Genomic DNA, 21,040 nt, shown 5'->3' on the forward strand with positions numbered 1-21,040 from the left:
CAATTGGTTTCCCATTTTCTCAAGAATGGTTGTATACAGTATGGGGGACTTTGCTCAAAGCCATCTACCAGTCACAAAAAAGGAAGAGGAATCCGATAATTAAGGACCCTTTAAAGCAATACAACCCAACTATGCTGGTTTACACAACGCGGGCAGAAATAAACCTCACATGTTCACAATGGAGCCATTCATAAAACCTCACTTCTCTGGGGGGGAAAGAGAAAAAGTAGTTGCTCTTAGCATTTGGGCAGATGTAATAGCGATCACTCAGCTTGTCTGATGCTGATAATGGGGCGATGGGAAATTCCTGTCAGGGAGTTGCGGCGCGGGGTGGTTTCGCAACCACTTTGGCAGCCTCCACGTGTTCCACAGCAGGGCAGTGAATGCGTTGCAGCATGCTCACATAGCTGTCATTAAACACGTTTTTTTTTGGGGGGGGGGAACACATAAGACAATCAAAACTCTCAAGTTTGTGCCACTCTAGCGCAGTTCTTGAGCAACGGAGTGGTAAAAGATTATGTGAACCATGTCGATCCCATCTTGCCTATCGTGTTTCGAATGTTGATGAGGCTGCAGAGTTGGTCATATTCAGAATTAATTTGCTTTGACAGTGGTCACCCAATAAACCTCATGAATTCCGACTGGGGGGGAAAAAACACATCTTGCTGGTCTAGAGTCAAGGCCTTTTGTTTTTATTTGGTCTTTTGACAATCTTCTCGTTTTGGTATGCTGTCTGTGGGATGTGGGAATGAGATCTGTTTGACAGAGGAAACAAAACAGATCTATTTTGGAAAATGTAGAGCCAGTTTAGTTAAAAGTGAAAACTTACTACGATATGAGACTTGCTATTTTAAAGGTGCATTCTTCAGTGCGCTACGTCCAGCTAGCATGAGGGTGCAAGTTCTTGTGGTTGGTCTTTGGGTACAGTATGTGACACTTGGCATCTAAGCAATGCTCCCACAAGAAGCCTCTGTTATAAGGTATTCATGCATTGATGCTAACAAGCTCATACAAGTGGCCACACAAGCATTTGTGCAACAGGGGCTAAAACCATAAGCCTAATTTATACTTTGTAGTGCGACGGCATTGCTTACTAAAAGAACAGATTCTCAAGCTAACAATGGCGACACATTGTTAGCAATTATGTTAAACAGCACTCTATGGTAATTTGGGGATCCCTTAGCTGAAATGCTGTCTCTGCTTATCAGTTGAGAATATTTGATAAAAAACAGTCCTGATTTTTTCCTGTAACAAGCGCTTGTAATATTTATGTGAGCCACAGTGATTCTGTCAGTATACAACTGGAAACTAGTGGATAAGCAAAACACACCATTGGATTTTTTGTAACAATGGTTAAAACAAATTTCACCCACTGTTTTACCTCTAAATCTGTGATGTGACAATAAAGTTGATTCTGATTCTTGGACTGAACGATATCAAAAATAAATACAAAACAAAGTGATCATGATCAAACTGTAGTTTCACAGCAGTGGCTGTCTGCCACTGTTTACAAAGGTATCTAAGGAATGATCCAAAACAGTAATGTCAACCGTTCTGTTGCACTCCCAGAGGATGCTTTCATAATTGTGCTGTGTATTGAAAAAACGTTTCTGAGAGCAGCAAAAGACAACAGTAAGGCATGGTTTAATTTCAAATTACAGCATACAGTACATGTATCATACGAGCTAATAAAATATCATAGTAAAAAGATATTCTTGCAATCCAATCTGTTTTTTTAAGAGTCCGTATGATCCAAGGTCAAGCTGAAACTGATACATTTTCCACAAAATGAGTGGATACATTTAAAACATAAATACCAAGTCAATGCATTTCTAAAGACTTTCCAATGTTACTGGACTATCAGTTATCATAAATTATAGAAAATGTTATGCCAGAAAGTGTAATAAACATATTGCAAACATAAAAATGTGATAAATGTTAAAACGCTAACAAAAATGGCACTGTAATAGAATCTTGTCAAAGAGACCATTTTCTGCTCAATCGCAGTCAAACAGCCTTAACAAGATATTTTAAGAAAACTGTAATAACACAGTAATAGCTATGTTACAAAAAGATGTAATTACCGACATACATTTTCCAAGACGTTGTGGGCCCATATAATGTCTGATGAGCATATTGCTATTGTCCAGTGTACTCACAGAGTCTATGTACCATACATAATGCATATACATGTGTGAGATTGAGTTCATAAGAAAACAAATGTGTTTGAAAAGTTGATTGTACACAATCAATGATGTAGACAATACACAATATGTCTTAGAACATGTCATAGAACACAGACTCCTATTTGGAGTTTGCAAGGTCTTCCAATGCAGAAAATATGACATTGACATTTGGTGTACTATTAAGATTGTCAGTCATGACAATTTAACAGGTAAATTCACTGTTTTATTTGTCTGGTTTGTCTGTTCATGGGACAGCAAACTGCAAACGTTCTCTTGAGCAGTGACAGTGCATTGTGAAAGACAAACCCAGTCCAGTTCTTGAACACTGTCGTTTCAACATTTGCCAGGTACTAAAGTCAAGTAGCAACCATATATTTTTCTCTTTTGCTAGAATTCTCTCGATCCCCCGCATGGATGATGCAGTTTGATAGTGTTCATTAGTAGTCCATTGATAAGCAGCACAAATGGCTGACTCGTCTGACTTGCTGACTTGCTCCCGCAGGGACAGCTATCAAGCTATACCCCTAATAGCATGCCCATAAAATCAGAGCCATTCTGTATTGTAATTGATGCTCCTGCAGCATTATCCACAAATATTGAGGTGTACTGTCCAGCCTGTAAAGAAAGATGGGATGATTGTGAATGTATAAAACATTACACTATTTTGTGCATATGTGTGTAATGATATTGTATATGCCGTTCTGTGCTCAGGTGTTCGTCTGTATGTTTGTGTGTGTGTGTGTGTGTGTAATATATGTTCTCTGAACGTGTGTGTGTGTGTGTGTGTGTGTGTGTGTGTGTGTGTGTGTGTGTGTGTGTGTGTGTGTGTGTGTGTGTGTGTGTGTGTGTGTGTGTGTGTGTGTGTGTGTGTGTGTGCGTGCGCATGTGTGTGTTTGTGTTTGTGAGAGTATACTGTAGTTCCTTTTGATAAAGAATGTAATTTTACCTGTAGCTCCAGCAGCCCTTGCACACTGACAGTGAATATCTTACTGTTGCTTTCCAATCCAACTATCATCTCCAGTGACCTACAATCAAGATGAAAAACAAACTTTAAAATAAACAATGAACTTTGTTCTAATATTTTAATGTCAAATTGGCTTTTCAATAGGCAAGGTTAAGTTAGCATTTAAAACATGTTATCGGGGCCTGAAGACTGCACACTTTGTGGTTACGCTGCTGCAGGCTTCAAGCTCACAGCAAGAGCACTGGCTCCCGTTTAGTGGAAAATGCAACATTTTTTATGGCAAATCAATCATGTTTGTCCTCACTCTTAACTGCCACCTCAATGAGCCTCATTTCACATTCTCTACATTTTCGTGTGTGGGAGGGAGGGCGAGACTGTCTGGAGCTTTGGCTAGAAAAGCAAAAACCAAGCACTCTCTTAGGTTAAGTAACCCATCATAATAATATTATTTATACGTTCCTCTCATTATGCCATTCTAGGTGGGAGGCGGTTGGGCTCCATAAGCTCCAGGGGAGAGTTTTGGGAGCAATTCATTTCAACAATTTTCTCAGACTTTAAGTAAATAGAAATGTTGAAATGCTGAGGAGTACTCATAACCGCTCCCCACCGGACTTGGGATTTCTGCCCTGCAGAACCTCTGTGTAACGTTGTTGTTCATTATCCACCTCCCACATCCCAAACAAGGGCATTTTCTCTGCACAGCGCTGAGAGCAGCACACTGCATGGGGTGTCAGAGGTGAGTCTATAAAGATTAGTTAGGCGACAGGGACGAGGGCCCTGAGTGTGAGGACATTTCCTTTAAAAGACCTGCTCCTACTTTTATACAGGAAATGCCAAGCTGGTTCCACACAAACTATAACAGACAACACCTTTAACAGCTCATAAATCCTCGAAAAACTTAAACTGGCATTAGACACTAACAAACTATCAACGTCCAATGGTAGAGGTTAACAAAGTATCCAGACAGAATGTAAACAACACAATTGAGGCCAAAGTCTGGTTCTATAGATTATTCTAAGAGGCAGTCTTCAATTTTCTTTATTCTTTATTTTCTTTATTCTCTGTTTTATTTTTTTGTTTTTTACCACAGCATATGTTATGTAAGCCACAACAAATGAGAACCACATGTTCACAATCTACTGAGGTGACAAAGTGCACCAGGTTGATTGGATTCATGGGGAGTAGCTAGTAAAACCCAGTAAAATCTGCGGGTCTAAATGCCATGACATTTCCTACTTTATTCACATCACAAGCAATAAAACAAACACATAGTGTAAGGGACATTTCTCATCCACTAAACAACGAATATGAACTCCCTTCTGGCTCCAGATGCAGAAACACTTGATACACAACATCCAGAACCGTCAAAACCTACCAGAAAGCTGCTAAATAGATCACACTCCCCTGACAATCTGTCAATGTTGTTGTTTTCTTTTGGTTGCTGTTCTGTGTTTTTTGGCTGGACCGCAACAGTGGGGCCAGGCCTATAAACAAATGCCTTTTCCCTGAGTGACTGATGAAGTTACACCATTGGTTGGCCAGTCTGGTCTAACAACGAACTAGCCAGCCAATTGCAGAGCAGTCGTCCCAATGGGATGGCTATGGGATGTAGACTATCCTAATAACCAACCTTTTATTATCATTTGACGCCAGGGTTGGTGCTACTTGCAACACCATGTTCGAGTACACATCTCTAACCCTTAGTTCTAGTAAACATGGACGATCCATTCAACTGGCACGACCAAACCTCCACCAGCATATCACCAAAACCTGAACATCTTTAGCCAAATTCAGATTCTCTCTTTTTCTGCCTCCTCACCTCCTCCCTCTTCTGTCCTCCAGCAGTGACCCAGAAATATATCTTGTCCCAAATCTTTAATTGCTTCTCGAAGAGCCAAGGGGGAGGAGAGAGGGCCGAGCGCCTGGCGAGGATATACATCAGTGTGTCCTTTGTGGGCGTTTTTTTAATAGAAGGAGTGGAGTAAGAATATATATCTGTTTAGTTATTGGACACTACAGCGGACTATCTCCTCTTGGCTATGGGGTGTAAACTACACTGTTCTGGAGATTGGATCCAAAAGCCAGAGACGGCACTGTGTCACAGATTTCAAAGGAATAATTTAGAGTTCTGTCGATTTATCTGCTTGTGGTGTGGTTGCTTTCCAGTAATGTAAACATATTAATAGTAAAAGTCTATTGATACATGGTTAGAAATAAGGGTAATGCTACACAGTTTACCAAAAATAATTTCACTTGGTGCGTCAGTCTGTGCATGTGTGCGTGCGTGCGTGTCAGTTATCAATTATCAATGTATCAATTCGGTGACTCGGTTGTCCTGATGTCCCATAAGTAGCAAGTCACCCTGGAGAGCTCTCTTACTTCAGAGCAGACTAACACCTGGCTTATGGACAACATGCTCTCTCTGAATCTGGGTAAAACTGAGGCCATTCTTTTTGTCTCTAGGTACAGGCTGAGTATGTCCTGAATTCAAGGTCATCGGTTAAGTACTTACTACTTGGGTTGTATTTTGGACAGCAATCTGGATGGTAGGAATACCGGCGTGAAAGTACTGGGTATAGGATCACTCACTGGAACACCAAAGTTTTCCGCAAGAACCTCTAGCAGTTTTTTGCATGGAATCCAGACTGATTCGCTCCGTTCGGCTGATTTGTTTTCCAACTTTGAAGTGAAAAAACAAACAAACGCTGAACGAGTGCCTCCGTCTCTATTCCAGGCTATAGATACAGAGCTATGCTATTTGTAGCCAACTCATTGATTTTAAGGCACTTACATTTAGCCTCCACTACATGGTTTGAGAGTTTGACTAAACTCATTAAAAGTAGACTTCAAACAGCCCAGAATAGATTTATCAAAGTAATCCTAGGTTTGGGCCATCAGACAGAGGCCATTAGAGGCCATCAGAGAGCTCAACTGGAAGCCAGTTGAGCTCTCTAATGGCCTCTGCCGATATGGGTCTGATCGTGGGTCACTATGTCCAGGCTGATCATGGTGTTTAAAATTGTTAAAGGTATGGTTCTTTCATTGTTTGGCAATCTGTTTTACACTGGTCAGAGAGGCCCACAGCATTTTTACTTTTTACTTTAGGCCTATTGCCAACCTACGCCTCTTTAAATTCAGATCAGGAAAAGGATATTTTGCTTATTTAGGTGCATTCCAAAGGAAACCACTTGAGAGGGTTGTAGACTGATCAAGTATTAGCTAATAATGTATTGCCTTATTGTATTTCAGTGTCACAGTCTAACTTTATTGTAATTATCTATTTTAGGCTATTGTTTGAACAAAGAATGTAATGGCTTTGAATGGCAGGAACTTGCTGTCTCTCTTGGATGATTTGGTAAAATTCACAGTTTAGCAGACACTGAAGCATACTGTATCTGGATGCAAAGGAACCAAAACACTTAGCGGAAAACAGCAGCCTTTGACGGTTCGCAGAATGGCTGCTTAATGGCGAGGCTAGTCAGCTCCTTCTTTAAACTATTTGGTTACCCCAGCAGGACTACCATTTTGTTTGTTCCTCTTTGACAGTAGGCTCAAATCTATTTATTCACTTAATTGATTAAATGCTATTATGTGAATAAATAATTATATGTAGTGGCCATAGATGAGTGGGTTTCTGCCATAGCTGAGTGGGTAGAAAGGCTGTCTGGGAATTGAAAGGTCATGGTTCGCCCCCCAGCCTGCCAGTCTAAAGGCTGCAGCATTCTCCAACTGAACACAACATTTGTTCTGCTTGAAATGACGTCATAAGCACACCATGCCTTGTCGACGTTCTGTTCTTGCAGTAGTTCTTGCACCTCCAACTAGCTGAACACCTCCTCTAGCCAAACATCATTTGTGATGTTCAGACATTTGTGATGTGCATTCATTATTTGTGACATTTTGCATGGGATCCCCTGGAATCCCCTCAAGGACCCCTGGGGGTCCCCGGACCCCATTTTGACAACCACTGATTTTGACAACCACCCTGGTCAGTCATACTTACGTGTATCTGTGACACAAGGACTCAATGCAGATCAGAACTCGAACATTGTCTCTGGCTCTGAGTTGATTCTTGCTCCTCTTCACATCATTGTGATCTGTAATTTGAAGATAGAACCTTGTCACTATCACCTGGACCATACTGGGCTGAGAGGAACACCACAATTAAACATTTAATTTGTTCATCCCTGAGAGAAAACCCATTTCCTCTGTGAAACACTGTAATGTAATGTCAGGAGTCTTCCCAGAACAGGTGAAATGCTAGGCTGCGATGTAGACTGCATATTGCAGCCTGGAAAGGAGTATTTACCAATATGGACGTTGGCAGAGAACTGGTAGATCCCAGTGATGGGAGCGGTGAATCGCCCCGTAGACTGGTCCATTCCTGATCCTCTGAGAAATGCTCCTTTAGCTGGGGGCTGAAAGTACAGCAAAGTACCAAAAATGGTCTTGTAGTCACACCACAGTTTAATGATAGTATAAAATCCTTCATGTGGGCAAAGGATGCTGCTGCAATGTATTCCTCTACCTGCAGAAATATGGCCTTTAAAGACCTCTGGATTCCAATCCCAATTTAATCCCCCCCATTTTATGCCTTTCCTGTTCCCTCCTCTTTCTACCTCTGATTCCGTGAATAAACATTTCGAATATCCCTTAAATGATCTGTAAAAGCCCCAGTATCAAACAGTATTACCACAGCGCTGTATTAGCATGGTTAACTAAAGCATGATTTATACTTTGTCATATGACAGTGTCACGCACCAAGCATAGCAGATCTACATGTTCGCAATGCATTGCATCCCCGACAGGTTGTGAGCTTGTAGATCGAATATTTTCGGCATGTGACACCGTTGTACAACAGAGCATAAATCAGGCATTACTGAGGTATGGCTAGGCTTAAAGCCTTGTCAGCCTGTCCCAACGGGGCACAGTTCTTCCACTACAGCATGCTGTTTCAAACAGTGTCTATTTCTGTCCTCTCCACACTTTATTCCAAGTCACAGACAGAGTGCCTTTTGTGTGGTGCCCAGAAAGTGATGTGGAGGATTGAAAAAGGAGATATTTTTGACCAGAGAGGGAGCTAGTCTTAAGGCTCAAAATGGTGCCGCTGTGTTAGTGCCAGTCACCCACTGACGGGATGATCCACTCAGAATTCACCACAGTACAAACTGAGTGACGATTGCCATAACGCTTGTTCTTTCAAATGCACTTAAAGGGCAAAAACAAAAAAAACGAGTGGGTAGGAGGCAAAACAGATAGCTAAAGAAGCAGGATTAGCTCAATCTTGACTTAATTTTATTTTTGGCCTGGCCTGGTACCAAGGGTGCGAGTGAAACATGTCCATTGTTTCAAACAAACATACCGTCTGAAAGTTTTGCAATTCCACCAGAGTCTTCTTGTCGACCACCACGGGTCCCTTCAGCTTGCAGTGGAAGGCCTCCTCTATCCGCCGGTAGGACGTCATTCCCTCCAGAGTGAGGAGCGCTGTAGGGAGCTGACTGGGGCTGGCCTGTCTGTCCAGAGCTGCTGCTCGTCTCTCTGTAGCCTCTGACACACACGCATGCACGCACGCACGCCCGCACGCACGCACGTATGCACGCACGCAAACACACACACACACACACACACACACACACACACACACACACACACACACACACACACACACACACACACATACATATCAGGCTATTAGACCTTGTAGGCCATAACCAAACAAGTTCAATCTTATGACGGATGCATGTGACGAGGTAATGACACTCCTAAATGATGCGCATAACGTACATGAAAATGTATTTATGAAATACGCGTAGAGGATGAATAATCATGAATAAGCTATGAACATGATTAACTCTGTCCATCTATTGAGGGAAAGCCATGTGCAATTCTAAACAAGGCGTGGAGCAGTGAGCCATGTTGTTGGCATAAAAACTGTTCTGCAAACCTTTTATCATTTCTTTAAACTCCTGCAGAAGAACTTCCTGGGTGACCTCTGCCCCAGGAGTGCCAGGAGGTCCCTGTGGGCCAGGGGGCCCCGGTGGACCTGGTGGACCAGGCTAACAGCAAGCAGAAAAGCAAAAATATTAATAGATTTAAAAACAAGGTAACAGAAGTCTTCTATCTGACAAGGGCATGATACAAAAGAAAGCCTGCATACGCGGCCCGAACCTCTAGTTCAAAGAAAAGGGCTTGCCAGGCAGGCACTAGCAATCCTAGTTCAAAGCAAAGTGTTAAATATTCAAAGTGAAATCTTTTGAAAAATGAGAGTAAAGTAGATAAAATGAGAGACAGCGGAGAAAATACGGGACACATTCCATCCAACCAGCTACAGTTTTATTTTTATTTTTTTTACCAGGGGTCTTTTCCGTTTGCGACACTTTCCAGGAAGGTGGTCGACAGGTCGTTTCACAAAGTCCATCCATGAACCTAATGGATCCACTCTCTGGCTGTCAGAGACCTGGTTCAAACAAGATGACACACAGGCAAAATACATTATGCAATGGAAATTCAAGATGGAAAACTAAATGGGATTATAATTGATTAATTGTTTTTCCATAATATTCAGTGTACAGCAAAATCCTTGCAGGTCCATTTTTACACTTTAACCACTTAAGCCTATACTTCCTGCAACCAGTAGCAAAAATAGCACGCTCAAAATGTGTCGCATCATATCACACTTGTAGGTCTGCTATTGTACACAAACACAACTGTCCGTGTTTGGGGGAGGGAAGCCTGGCGGGGAGGGTGCTCTTTGTCACTGCACTACTACTACAGGCTGGGGTGGTACCTGTCAGCGGAAAATGTTGAACAGGAGGAGTAGGAGGGAGGCGCTACGTCCTCTCGGTGGGAGCCCCTCACTGGCAGGTCAGCCAGTAGAGTACAGTGACAACACATAAATGTGTGGAGAGAATTTCATTGGTACAACGACTAAATTGGGGAGAAAAGGGGTAAAGATAATTGGCTACTCTACATTTATTTAAAAATGTAACATTAACAATTGCCCAAAATAGGGACGCTAGGATTAATGTGGTTAACTCAGGATTATACTGTGTATCAGCACAGCAGTAGAGCACATCACTGAAATCTATACAGCATAAGAGATGTTTGATGTGTTTGTAGGCAGAACTACAGACTCAATGAAATGAAGATAGGAAAGCGAACTACAAGCAGACTGACCACTTGCATTGTTATACAGGGTTGGGATTTAAATATAGTGGAATATTGTTGCTGCCAGAACTTTCTCTGAACACCACTAAACTGTGCACTCTTTCAACAATTACAATGAATCTTTGAAAGAGTGCTAATTGCAAGATTCATCAGATAGTTTAGCCTGGAATGGCCTGGAATGGCACACAATGCAAAGTATTGTACCTACGTAACAAAATCCAATGAGTCATAATTTCTGCTTACAAACCATCATTGGAAAATCTTGCCCTAAGATACTATTAAATGGTGCCAGACATCAAGGCAGGTCACACTGCGAAACCCCTGTTTCTTTCTCTCCTTCCCGCTCTACTGCGATTCCTTGAAGAGGAATGAGGCTTTTTTTTCTCCTTTCTTTTTGGGTGGTGTCACATTGCCAACTATGTTCATTCGCCACTCCTCTCTGAAAGGTTCAACTCTTTTTTTGCTTATTTTTTCATCCCAGATAATTCACTCAGGTACCACGTCAGTTCTTATTTGTCCAATAGGCTTGGATGAATATAAACAAACGTCCTCAAGTGATTTATTTTCCTTTTTTCTTCAACACATGAAAATTTCCATGAGCCACATTGTGAAAAATGAGTCCGACCATGTGTGTGTGATGTAGATTCTGTGGATTGCAGAACTCAATTAGTCTACAACAACATGTCAAAATGGGCAACACTTTCCCCCATACAGTACCTGTAGATATACCAGCAATTAAGTTTTTATGTTGTTTTCTTTTTTTCTTTTGAAAATTAACAGTGATGTGTGGGATTCAATCATATATTGATTGCATTTGTAAAGGGTGAGATAACAGATGTGTACTGTGCATGTATGTGAATACCATAAAAGTCAACCAAGGAGTGTTTATGATTTAGGACTGCTGCTCTATATTTCCTAACCAATGCACATTCTTGTCCTCCTTATCTGCAATAACTTCAGCTATAACGAATTACTGTATAGGAAAATGATGTGTTTGTGAGATAGCTAATGATACACCCACACACTCCGAAGAGACATCTCAAGTAAATAGTTCCTTGCAAGCTGTGGTAGTCGTGCTGGTGTGGTTTCACGCGCATGGCTAAAATTGAAGCCGTATGAATTCCAATGGCTGAATATTCCTTGAATCTTCCCCAAGTCCTTCCCCAAACGTCAAGTGACTGTGGTTGAGATAGAAGAGAAGATAAAGATGAGCCATGGAGGTGAGCTGTCTGAAATGGAATTTGTTTAGGTTTGGCAGCAGGACACGGATCACTTATCTACAAAACTAACATGTCCCTTTCTTCACTGTCAAATACTCTCCTCTTGTTACACACCAACAAAGTAACGCCTTGTTTTTGTCTTTTTAATATGCTGGAATATAAAAATGTCTCCTATTTTGGTTTTGAAACTATTTTCCCTCTATCTCTCTATCTCTCCGACTCTCCTCTTTTCCCTATGACAGCAGACAAAATAAACAATTTAAGAGGCACAGTGCCTCCTGCATGTTCGAAGTCTCTGTGTTTTTGTTGTGATTTCGAGGCTTGGAATCAGATAAAAGCGCAACAAATTTTGTCAAGACATGGATACTTTTACAATACTATCTGTATCGTTTCCATAAAGTGCTTTTCCCCCTGGAGTCAATGCCATGTAACAATTAAACCTGTCAGTAATATTATTCCTTTGTGTATACATGTTTTCCAAACGTTTAACAATTATTGCCGCACTGAAGATTGGAATGGGGTGGTGGATGTAACACAACTCTATCTCTGTGGTAGTCTGAGTATATTTCCACGAGGATTAATTCTGAAAAGTGTCTGTAAGATACTGAAGTGAATCACTGCCACAAACGATTCTCAGGCAGCTCCGTCTGTGTGAACTACAAGACCCCCCCCCCCAAAAACAAAACAAAACACTGACAGCTTGTGAGAAACAAAGAGCGATTCGGCTGCTAAACCGCAAGAAACTCAGAGCTTCACATCCCGTCTCGTGTTTATGGCATAGATCGTTGTCTGCTATTTCAAAGATGTCAAGCAGCACAAGTCGGCCCACACATGTGACTTATAATTATAGATCTTAGCTATTCCCTGCATTATAATAATACAAAAAAGCACATCATTGCCAGGAAATCAGCTATACTCTGGGCTTGTTATCCTCTTTAGCACACGCCATTGTAATTAAACTATTAAAACCATGCCCTAGAGGATTTTCTGTGCTCAGGGAAGGCAGGCTAGGACCAAGGTAATTATTAACTTAATTTCTAGACTACAAGATAACAGCAAATCATTGAATAAATAGTGTAACCATCAACTTCAACAATGTTCAGAACTTTCAGATTCGCTCAATGTGACTTATTGAAGGTAGGCGTGTAATATGCCCTGGTGATTGATGGTGGCCCCCACAATCAAAAAATTGTGAATCATTGTCTTAGTGCGAGTCACTAGATTGACATGACGAACTTCAAAGCACCGCGCAGAAGCCCACGCACACAGACTCGGGAAAACCATGTTGCCTGACGACATGGCAAAAGCCTGTCAGAAAAGTTAAATCTCTCACTTGCTGCTTTTGACTGTGGGGCAAAATAAACTATGGCTTTGCTCACATACCTCTGCATCAGCACGTAAAGCTCATGAACAATGTGTGGGAGAAAGCAGGCTGAGGTATCAGTCTGTGGGTTGATGAGGAACACTAGCTCTCTGGCTTTGATGGCTGGTGTTTTGTGTGTGCAGCAGAATGGCCTTGTCTGTCAGCAGGTGTGAGCACACGCCATTCCAGCACTGACAAGGAAAATGTGTCAGACTTTCCCAAGGTGGCAAACTTTAAATCGTCATGACACGTTTCTTTTCTCAGTGATTTGGCTTTAGACCTGTAGCTCTCTCTCTCTCTCTCTCTCTCTCTCTCTCTCTCTCTCTCTCTCTCTCTTTCTTTCTCTCTGCAGGAATCACACTTTTGTAAGGGATTTGCAACTCAACCAGGGGGCACAAGGTAGAAGTCAATATACTAGTGCATGCCTGAATGTTTATTTCTAGAATTCTGATTCACAAAGCATAACTTTATATCCCAGATTTAAGTGCATCACATTTGAAGGAATTAACTGATAAGCCATTTTGATACAGGAGCAAAGGCTTACAACATCACCTTGGGTCTCTATGAAAAATAAATGTATGTGCTTTCTTCTATTTATGTTTGCTATGTAGTTTGGGAAAATTAGGTTACGGTTTATTTGAGGCAATAAAAGGGGGAAATATTTCCCTGGGGCAGCATGCTACCAAAACAAACAAAACAGTTAAAACTTACCTCTGGGGCTGTAACTGATATTGAAACTCAATCTCACTGCACCTGAGTTATTTACTAGCTTATTATATATTATGTTTGCATCTGTACTTCAGTACATGCTGTTATTATGTCCGTCAGATAGATAGCAGGTTTGATGTGTAGGCCTACTTGCTATCCTAATTACTTTGCAGCACATAGTTGTTTTCTTAGCACTCTATTCCTTCACCCTGTTTGTTGACAAGGGAACTCACTCCATCTGCTATATGACAACATTCTGATTGAAACCTTCAGACGTAGGAGCTATACCATCACATTTTTGCAACTGTGCCACACATTGTGCTTTCTATATCTATACAAACTATCCACACAATGCAACGCACCATTGAACTTTAGCTGCTGATGCAAAAAGTTACTGTGTTTCACATTGGACAGGATGATAAAGAGCCTTCCATATAATCCCTTGTTTTTACACCAGCGTACTTCTCTCTGTGCAGTCATCCATGCATGGATGAAAGGGTCTATGCCTAACAGGGCCTGTCCCATCCTGGGAGGCAGGGATCCCCTGGCTGAGAGCTGTTATGGCTGAAGGAAACCAGGAAACCTGCGTGCATCCCAGTCTCCATGCATCCACCCCCATGTTCCCCATCGGTGCAGCTCACAAGCGCAGACTGCCTTGAGGATTTACCACCGAAGTGCTAAATACAGTCAGACATGCAATGTTGACTCTGCCCTCCTCTCACTGTGTTATTACTCAATTGGTAAGCAAGCACAAGGCCTGGTGGGCAAAACATACTTACACTTACCACATTGTGAGTATGCTGCTATTAGCTCAAGAAACATTAAGGGTTGCTGAAACTATTTTTCGTTGTTGGGACATCATATGAATTATAGTTCTGAGATAATAATGTAATAACATGTAAAGTAATAACATTTTTGTATGTTTCGAAATACATGAATAATGCCAAATTGTATATGTCTTGTTTACAGTTACTCTAGGTAATGAACAGGCCTAATATATGCATGCATGTGTTCATATGTATGAGTGTGAGAGAATGATTGTGATTACGGTAAATTTATGTGTATGCTTAAAAAATCACCAGCGAAGCGAGTGTAGCTTCCTGATATAAAAAAAAAGTCAATGAACTGAAAGAAACTCTGATTGCTGTGTCACATCTGTTTTGTGTACAAATTATAGCTTTGAAATTGGAGCAAGTGCTCATTTTCCCTGTGGTAGGTAAAATGAGTTGTTGAAAAGGACTGGATCCAGTTTCATATCAGGTACACAGCTAAGCCTTGTGGTTTTGACTTCGGGCAGAACATATCAGGTAGGTAGTCATAAACTTAATTTACACGTTGTGAGCTTGTAGATCGGCTATTTTTGGCGAGTGACGCTGTCATACTATAAGGTAGTCAGGCTTTAGATCCTCTACATTTGATGGGATTCATTTGCGGTTCTCCTTGATGCCACATAAGTACACAGATGGTTCATTTTTCCACTTTGGGATTACATTTATTTTGTAAGTACCATTCTCCCCATTGTGAGGTTACAGTACATTACAAATATTTGGAGAAATCTGAAGCATAACACTAACAGGGAATCACAGGGAATTACAAAACAGCTATGCCATCTATCATTTCCCTGAAAGGTAAAATGCATCGTGTACATTCTAAAAGGGCAAGTAGTAGTTGCCAAAGAATAATAACATTTATCATTTGTCTGATAGTTGCAATAGAAATTCTAACTATAAATGTTACATCAAATGTGCAAATAGGCCTACTTTGCATATTCTGTAGTCTGTATATTTTTTGTCTTTCTTTTTTTTTTTTTTACAAAAAAATATTGTTGTGCGTAAATATTCAACACATAAAGAATCTGGGTATGTGGCCATTGCTTTAAAATAATAAATAAACTTACATTTTATGAATAACCAGCACAAGTTGACTGAGTACTGTAACACACAAAAGGGCCATAATAGTAAAATTGTTGTTTCCAGGCTCCAATGTGAATCAAAATTAGAGCAACATGACCAGCACATGATAAGCATCAGGCAAGATTAAGGGATTTCTATAAATCTGGCATCAATCTGAAGTTATTAAAAATGAGACGAAATCCAAATAAAACAGGCCCTTTGTGTCTGATATGTAAAAACTGAAATGTTGTATGTCTGGCACTGAAAGTGGCCTGCAATGGGAATATTGTCTTGACAGTTTATTTTACTTGCAGATTTCTAATGTAATGACAGGACTGTTTATTATTTGATTCCTCACTCTATGTCAGATGAGCTCATTAATTAATTGAAAAACATGGCCCCTTTTTGGCCCCTCCTGACACAAGAAAGGGAGAGTTAAATGGCGACGGCATACACTTTGTTCAGTGGAAAATAAAGACTTTTTGCTGAGTGAAAGACAAAGTATAGCCTAAATTAGCCTTAAAGGTGGGCTACGCTGTCTCAAGCATATATGAGAGGTGGTTTGCTCCCCCTGTGGCCCTGTTTCCTGTGGGACTGGGTCTTGTCTCAAGTGTGTAGGGTAATCCACAAGGTCCCACACACCGCTGCATTAATCATCACTGGGGATGAGAGAGGGGAAAGACAAACCCTCCCCTAGGGCTAAACTCAGCCATTACTCAACATGCTAGGCGTGATGTTCGACTCGCCTCCCTCAATTACAGCCATGGCAGACCCGCTCCACTGTTCAACAATGACAGATTCCTCTCATTTTTAAGCCCGATTTATACTTTTTCATATGCCGGTGTCACACGCCAGAAATAACCGATCTGCAAGCTCACAACACATCACGGATGATTGTAATGATCTGTTAATTTCGCCGTGTGACACCATTGTATGAAAGAGTAGTCACCGCTCCAATATTTATTGTGGGAGAGGACTGCACGATTTGGGTTTGGGTAGTAGATATTTGTGATCCAGTCATGTCAAACCATTACATTCCTCAAAAAAGGGATACAGTATATGCTGATGGTCAATGCTGCTCATATAGTAGCCTACACACAAACGCAAAAGTTCATAGTGGTTTAGAAATTCCGCTTCGAAGATAGCATCAAATACAATTCCACTAAAATTCCATTCAGCGTGCAACTCCACACCTCAATATTGTGATCAATTTCAAATGGAAAATCTCTCATGGAATGCGGTTTACTGCACCCTGCCAACTCCCCAAATGGGGAATTTGCCAGATAGAAAATTAATGCCATCATAAAAAGATTTTCCACTGTTTCCACAGGGCAAAAGAAAAAAAAGTAAATGCATTACTTTTGGCTTGTTTAAGAATACAAACATCCTGCCAAGACAGTTCCAGTGGATATGGTGTTTTTATCCAGGATACAAAAGCTACAGATACTGTATGTGACGGCATAAACTTATAAACCACCCAAGAAAAGCAAATTTGCTACTTGTGTGGTGCCCTTTAAAAAAAATGAGAATCCAGGATAGAATGGCATCAACAAACATTGTGTTTTCCAACCTTGGACACGGCTGTGCCTTAACCTTAGATGTTAAGCCCTAAGTCCAGTTCCTCATCAGAGGCGACAGTGTTTGGCAGAGACACTATCTGGCATAACACTGCGTCTTAGGAGTGATTATGTCATTACCCTCAGATTGTGGGAGACGAGATGAAAGAATGTTGGTGAGGGGGGTGTGCAGGGGGCTAATCCTCGCTGAGGTGTTCTCTTTCAGGACCCTTTCTATGGGGCTTTGTGAGGGGCTTACACGGCATGCTGCCCCAGTTTTTGGGGCCGCACCGCCCCTATCGGATGTCCCAGACACAGCGGAGTCAGACTAGGCCTGTGAATGACAGAATCAATGGGCTGGGAACAGCATAGCCAAAGGTCTTTAAATATCTGCCCACCTAACTTTCCCCAGGAATTACATCATGGCAGTGGGCCTGTGGTGGACCTCAGGGGAAATAGTGTGAGGCTTGTGAACACAGTAAGACACCCCACTCTTCCCGTGGGATGGGAGCGAGAAGTGAAATCCCAATAGGGTGCAATCTTCAGCAGTCTTGAGGGTTGACACAAGGTCATCCTTCATAGCCTTTGCTTTTACAGGCCCGACCAAGTCAAATAAACATTACCCGGCCACAACCAGCCACAATGTGTTCTTAAAGATACAGACTGGACCTCACTGCTTGATTTTGGGTGCAGGGGGGGGGGGGGCAGCCTGGTAGAGACTGAAGAAAATGCTGGTATTGGGCAGTGAGTTATTTGAGAATGCCAACACAATGGGTGGGCTGAAAGCAAAACAAATATTCCATTGGAAAAACCTAGCAAATATGCAACACCAGCAATAAACCAATAAATAACAATGTCAAAGGCCAGCTGCTGTTGGACAACGGCACAGTGAATCATGTTAAAAGTACCCTTTTAAAGAGCATAATTTGTGTGGCATACTGTAGGTACAACATTTGATCATTTGCAGTTATCATAGATTGGCATCAGTGAGTGCACATAATTATGTGCAGATATAATCTCTGAGTGACAGGTACATGGCAAAGTATCAAGTGTTAATTTATCTGAAAGTGCAAAAATGTGTCTTTACCAGCCATTTAGATGATGCTAGATATCTCTCCAATGTGATCAGCTAGCCTTTAAATGTGATACACTGGAAGATTTGTGGCAGATGTAGCCTACACTGTGATGACTAATGTCTGATTTATACTTCACTGTACGATGGTGTTGTGTGCCAAAATAGCAGAACTACAAGCTTGTAGTTCCGCTATTGGTGTGCAAGCCTTTGTACGACGAAGCATAAATTGGGCATAATTGATGCGTTGATCAACCTTTAGATGTTCACATTCCTGACATTCTTCAGGAAGTCATCCATTTAGCATTTCACACATTTTTTGCCGTCACACTCTCTGAGGCTTGACCTATTAGGGCACACCTGTCTCGTTCTAGCTCATGCCCTCACTGCATTCATTTGGCCTGAGCACTACAGCGTGCTGAAAAGAAATCATGCATCAAAGTATAAAGGTATTCAAGCTCAAGATCTAGTTCAAAGCTAGATTCATATTTTATGACAAGCTGCATGCTTTCCCCCATATCGATTTTCATAATTGTCGGATTATCACAATGAAGCTGAAACAATATATCGGCCATACAAATCTGATATTAAGCATGGTGTATCATGAATTGAATAGGATTAAGTGATTTTATAAGTACACTTTTAGAGGGTTGCAATGATTACCTTGATGCTGCCTCCGACCTCCTCGCTGTTGGAGAGAGTAGCGTTGTACGCCTCTGTGTGCTGTGGGGGGGCCTCCTTCAGCCGCTTCCTCTCCTTCTTGGCATCCACCCCTTCCAGAAAGACACACTGAGTCCAAAACACTGCCGCCACTACTGCCAGCGGCCCGGCCCCACACCACATCTTCACACCCGTTCAATCAGCACCAAGAATCCCCCAAGGAAACAACCCAGATCTCCTGGTGGAGTGGTAGTCCTGTGGTTTTGGCCAGATGAGGTGCTGAGGATGGAGCTGTTGCTGGATGTGGGTTCAGAAAATGCTCTGGACCCAAGCTGAGGAGACGGAGACTGGAGCAGCTTCAGAGACTCCTGTATGTCCAACAGGGCTGTCAGTCTGACTGCTGCTGTTGCTGCTGCTCTCTGCCCGATGAGCTCTCTCAGCCAGCAGAATGTTGCTGGGGCACCGTTAACTCGAGCCACAACGCCAGGCGGCTTACTCAACTATGAAATGTGTCAAGTAGAATGGTCCCTGGGGAATGACAGATCGGCACAGATCTGACAGCAAATAAACCCATTAGTGAGATTTTTCACGCTTTCTGCTCTGTTGGGGGGTGAATAGTGGGTGGGTGGGTGATGGTGGTGGTGGTGGTGGGGTAGGATGGGATTGGGGGGTGAAAGCAGAGGTGGAGGGGAGGGGCGTCAAAAGATGAGGGTGGTGTAGGAGGGGGTGGGGAGGGGGGTTAGAGATGGATGGCAATGTTCTCTATTCCCCCTCGCTCCTGCGGTTTCTCACACTGAGGAACGGATCCCCCCTTAAACAATCTTGTGTGGTAGCCGGGGCAAAAATGCAAGATCCACAAAACTTGGCTTTTCCTCCGAAAATGCAGTTCAGCGTTCAGTTCAGTCTGTTCTGCCTCACATGGGGTGCCCAGGCGGGTGCAGGGTGGACAAAGTCCAAGAGATGTTGGAAAAGGTCCAGCTTTGGTCTTTGCCCTGCCTTCTCTTCTCGTCTCCTTCAAAAGTGAATACTGGCTCCTGGCTGCTATAACAAAATGTACAACAGTGAAACCTTTTCTTTTTTTTCCAGCGTGCTTTGCTGCCTCCGGGCCAAAGTAACTCAGGTGTTCTCTATCCTCTCTGTGAGATCATCCAGTCCAAGACCATGTGCAGTTTCATTTCAGAGAGCCCAGCGTATGTGTGTGCGTGAGTGTGTGTGTGTGTGTGTGTGTGTGTGTGTGTGTGTGTGTGTGTGTGTGTGTGTGTGTGTGTGTGTGTGTGTGTGTGTGTGCGTGTGCGTGTGCGTGTGTGTGTCTGCGTGTGTGTGTGTGTGTGCGTGCGTTCGTGCGTGCATGTATGTGTGTGTGTGTGTGTGTGTGTGTGTGTAAGCGTGTGGTAGGTCCCTCTGCTTGGTCTGTTGCACGCCGTCTTCCCCTGAGTCTCAGTCGCTCCTTTGCTCTCTGACTGAGCTTACAGCAGCACTCACACTGGAGTTTTATCATCACCCCTTCTCCCTCCCGCTTCTCTCTCTCTCTCTCTCTCTCTCTCTCTCTCTCTCTCTCTCTCTCTCTCTCTCTCTCCTCTCTCTCTCTCTCTTTCCCTCTCTCTCTCTCGCCTCTATTTTTCAGTATGGCAATTGGCAATCCCACTGACTTGTTCAGTTCTGTTTTATCTCATAGACGATATGCTGAGCTCCGGTTCTTTGGCAGACAAGCTCTGTGTATGATGTGTATGAGGGCATGTGTATCTTTTAAGAGTGTCTGTCATTATGGCTCAATATCGTCCTACTCCACCAAAGCCCTGTGTTTAGATCCAAGCAATAGAGAAGAATTTGTGCACTTTTTAGTGGCCCTGGGGCAACGTCCTGGAGAATCTGCTGTTTGACTTTCTGCCAGAATGAATACTAACTAAATTATGTAGCGAAGAGCGTGCCTGTTTCTAATGTGTTATATTACGTATTGGAAATTTGGCCAATTTTGAAGTGAACTGATATAATGCCAGTTATTCGTGTGGAATTTTAAGTAGATACACTCTTTGCTACAATTGAAATACTTTTTAAATAGATGCTCTCAAAGTTCAGGTTCTTTGTCAGACTACCCATAAGCAAACAGAAGCGCCTTGGATTGAATGAGTCATGGGTGACATCTCCTATGTTCCTGGCAGGATAAGAAACACGTTGGCTCGGTAATGCAAGCCAGGTTCTTAGCTGCCTAGATATAAATAATAACAATAACTTTTTTTGCACTATTAAAAACA

General features: G+C 42.2%; 1 protein-coding gene across 2 annotated transcripts; it reads right to left on the reverse strand.

Annotated features, from left to right (window-relative positions):
* Positions 1–1,627: 1,627 nt before the first annotated feature.
* Positions 1,628–20,235, reverse strand: c1qtnf12 (C1q and TNF related 12). 2 transcript variants are annotated; one of them, XM_084069200.1, is made up of 8 exons: positions 18,792–20,235; positions 9,503–9,607; positions 9,095–9,206; positions 8,513–8,688; positions 7,460–7,568; positions 7,154–7,247; positions 3,133–3,211; positions 1,628–2,801 (listed from the first exon to the last, which is right to left on the reverse strand). In XM_084069200.1, the coding sequence occupies exons 1-8, from the start codon at positions 18,969–18,971 to the stop codon at positions 2,703–2,705; spliced, it is 954 nt and encodes a 317-aa protein (XP_083925326.1). In that variant the 5' UTR covers positions 18,972–20,235; the 3' UTR covers positions 1,628–2,702. The 2 variants fall into 2 exon arrangements, with proteins under 2 accessions (XP_083925326.1, XP_083925325.1); XM_084069199.1 differs by having other exon boundaries at positions 8,513–8,697.
* Positions 20,236–21,040: the final 805 nt, after the last annotated feature.

Source organism: Gymnoscopelus microlampas, assembly GCF_963454915.1.
Source record: "Gymnoscopelus microlampas genome assembly, chromosome: 10".
Lineage (NCBI taxonomy): Eukaryota > Metazoa > Chordata > Actinopteri > Myctophiformes > Myctophidae > Gymnoscopelus > Gymnoscopelus microlampas.

What these genes read in the sequence shown, in the direction of transcription:
- c1qtnf12 (XM_084069199.1), bottom strand. Translation starts at nt 18,971, where the DNA reads ATGTGGTGTGGGGCCGGGCCGCTGGCAGTAGTGGCGGCAGTGTTTTGG. An exon ending in TCCTTGTGTCACAGATACAC is followed by an intron (nt 3,212 to 7,153) that starts GTAAGTATGACT and finishes TCTTGATTGTAG; the next exon opens with GTCACTGGAGATGATAGTTG. An exon ending in AAGGGCTGCTGGAGCTACAG is followed by an intron (nt 2,802 to 3,132) that starts GTAAAATTACAT and finishes CTTTCTTTACAG; the next exon opens with GCTGGACAGTACACCTCAAT.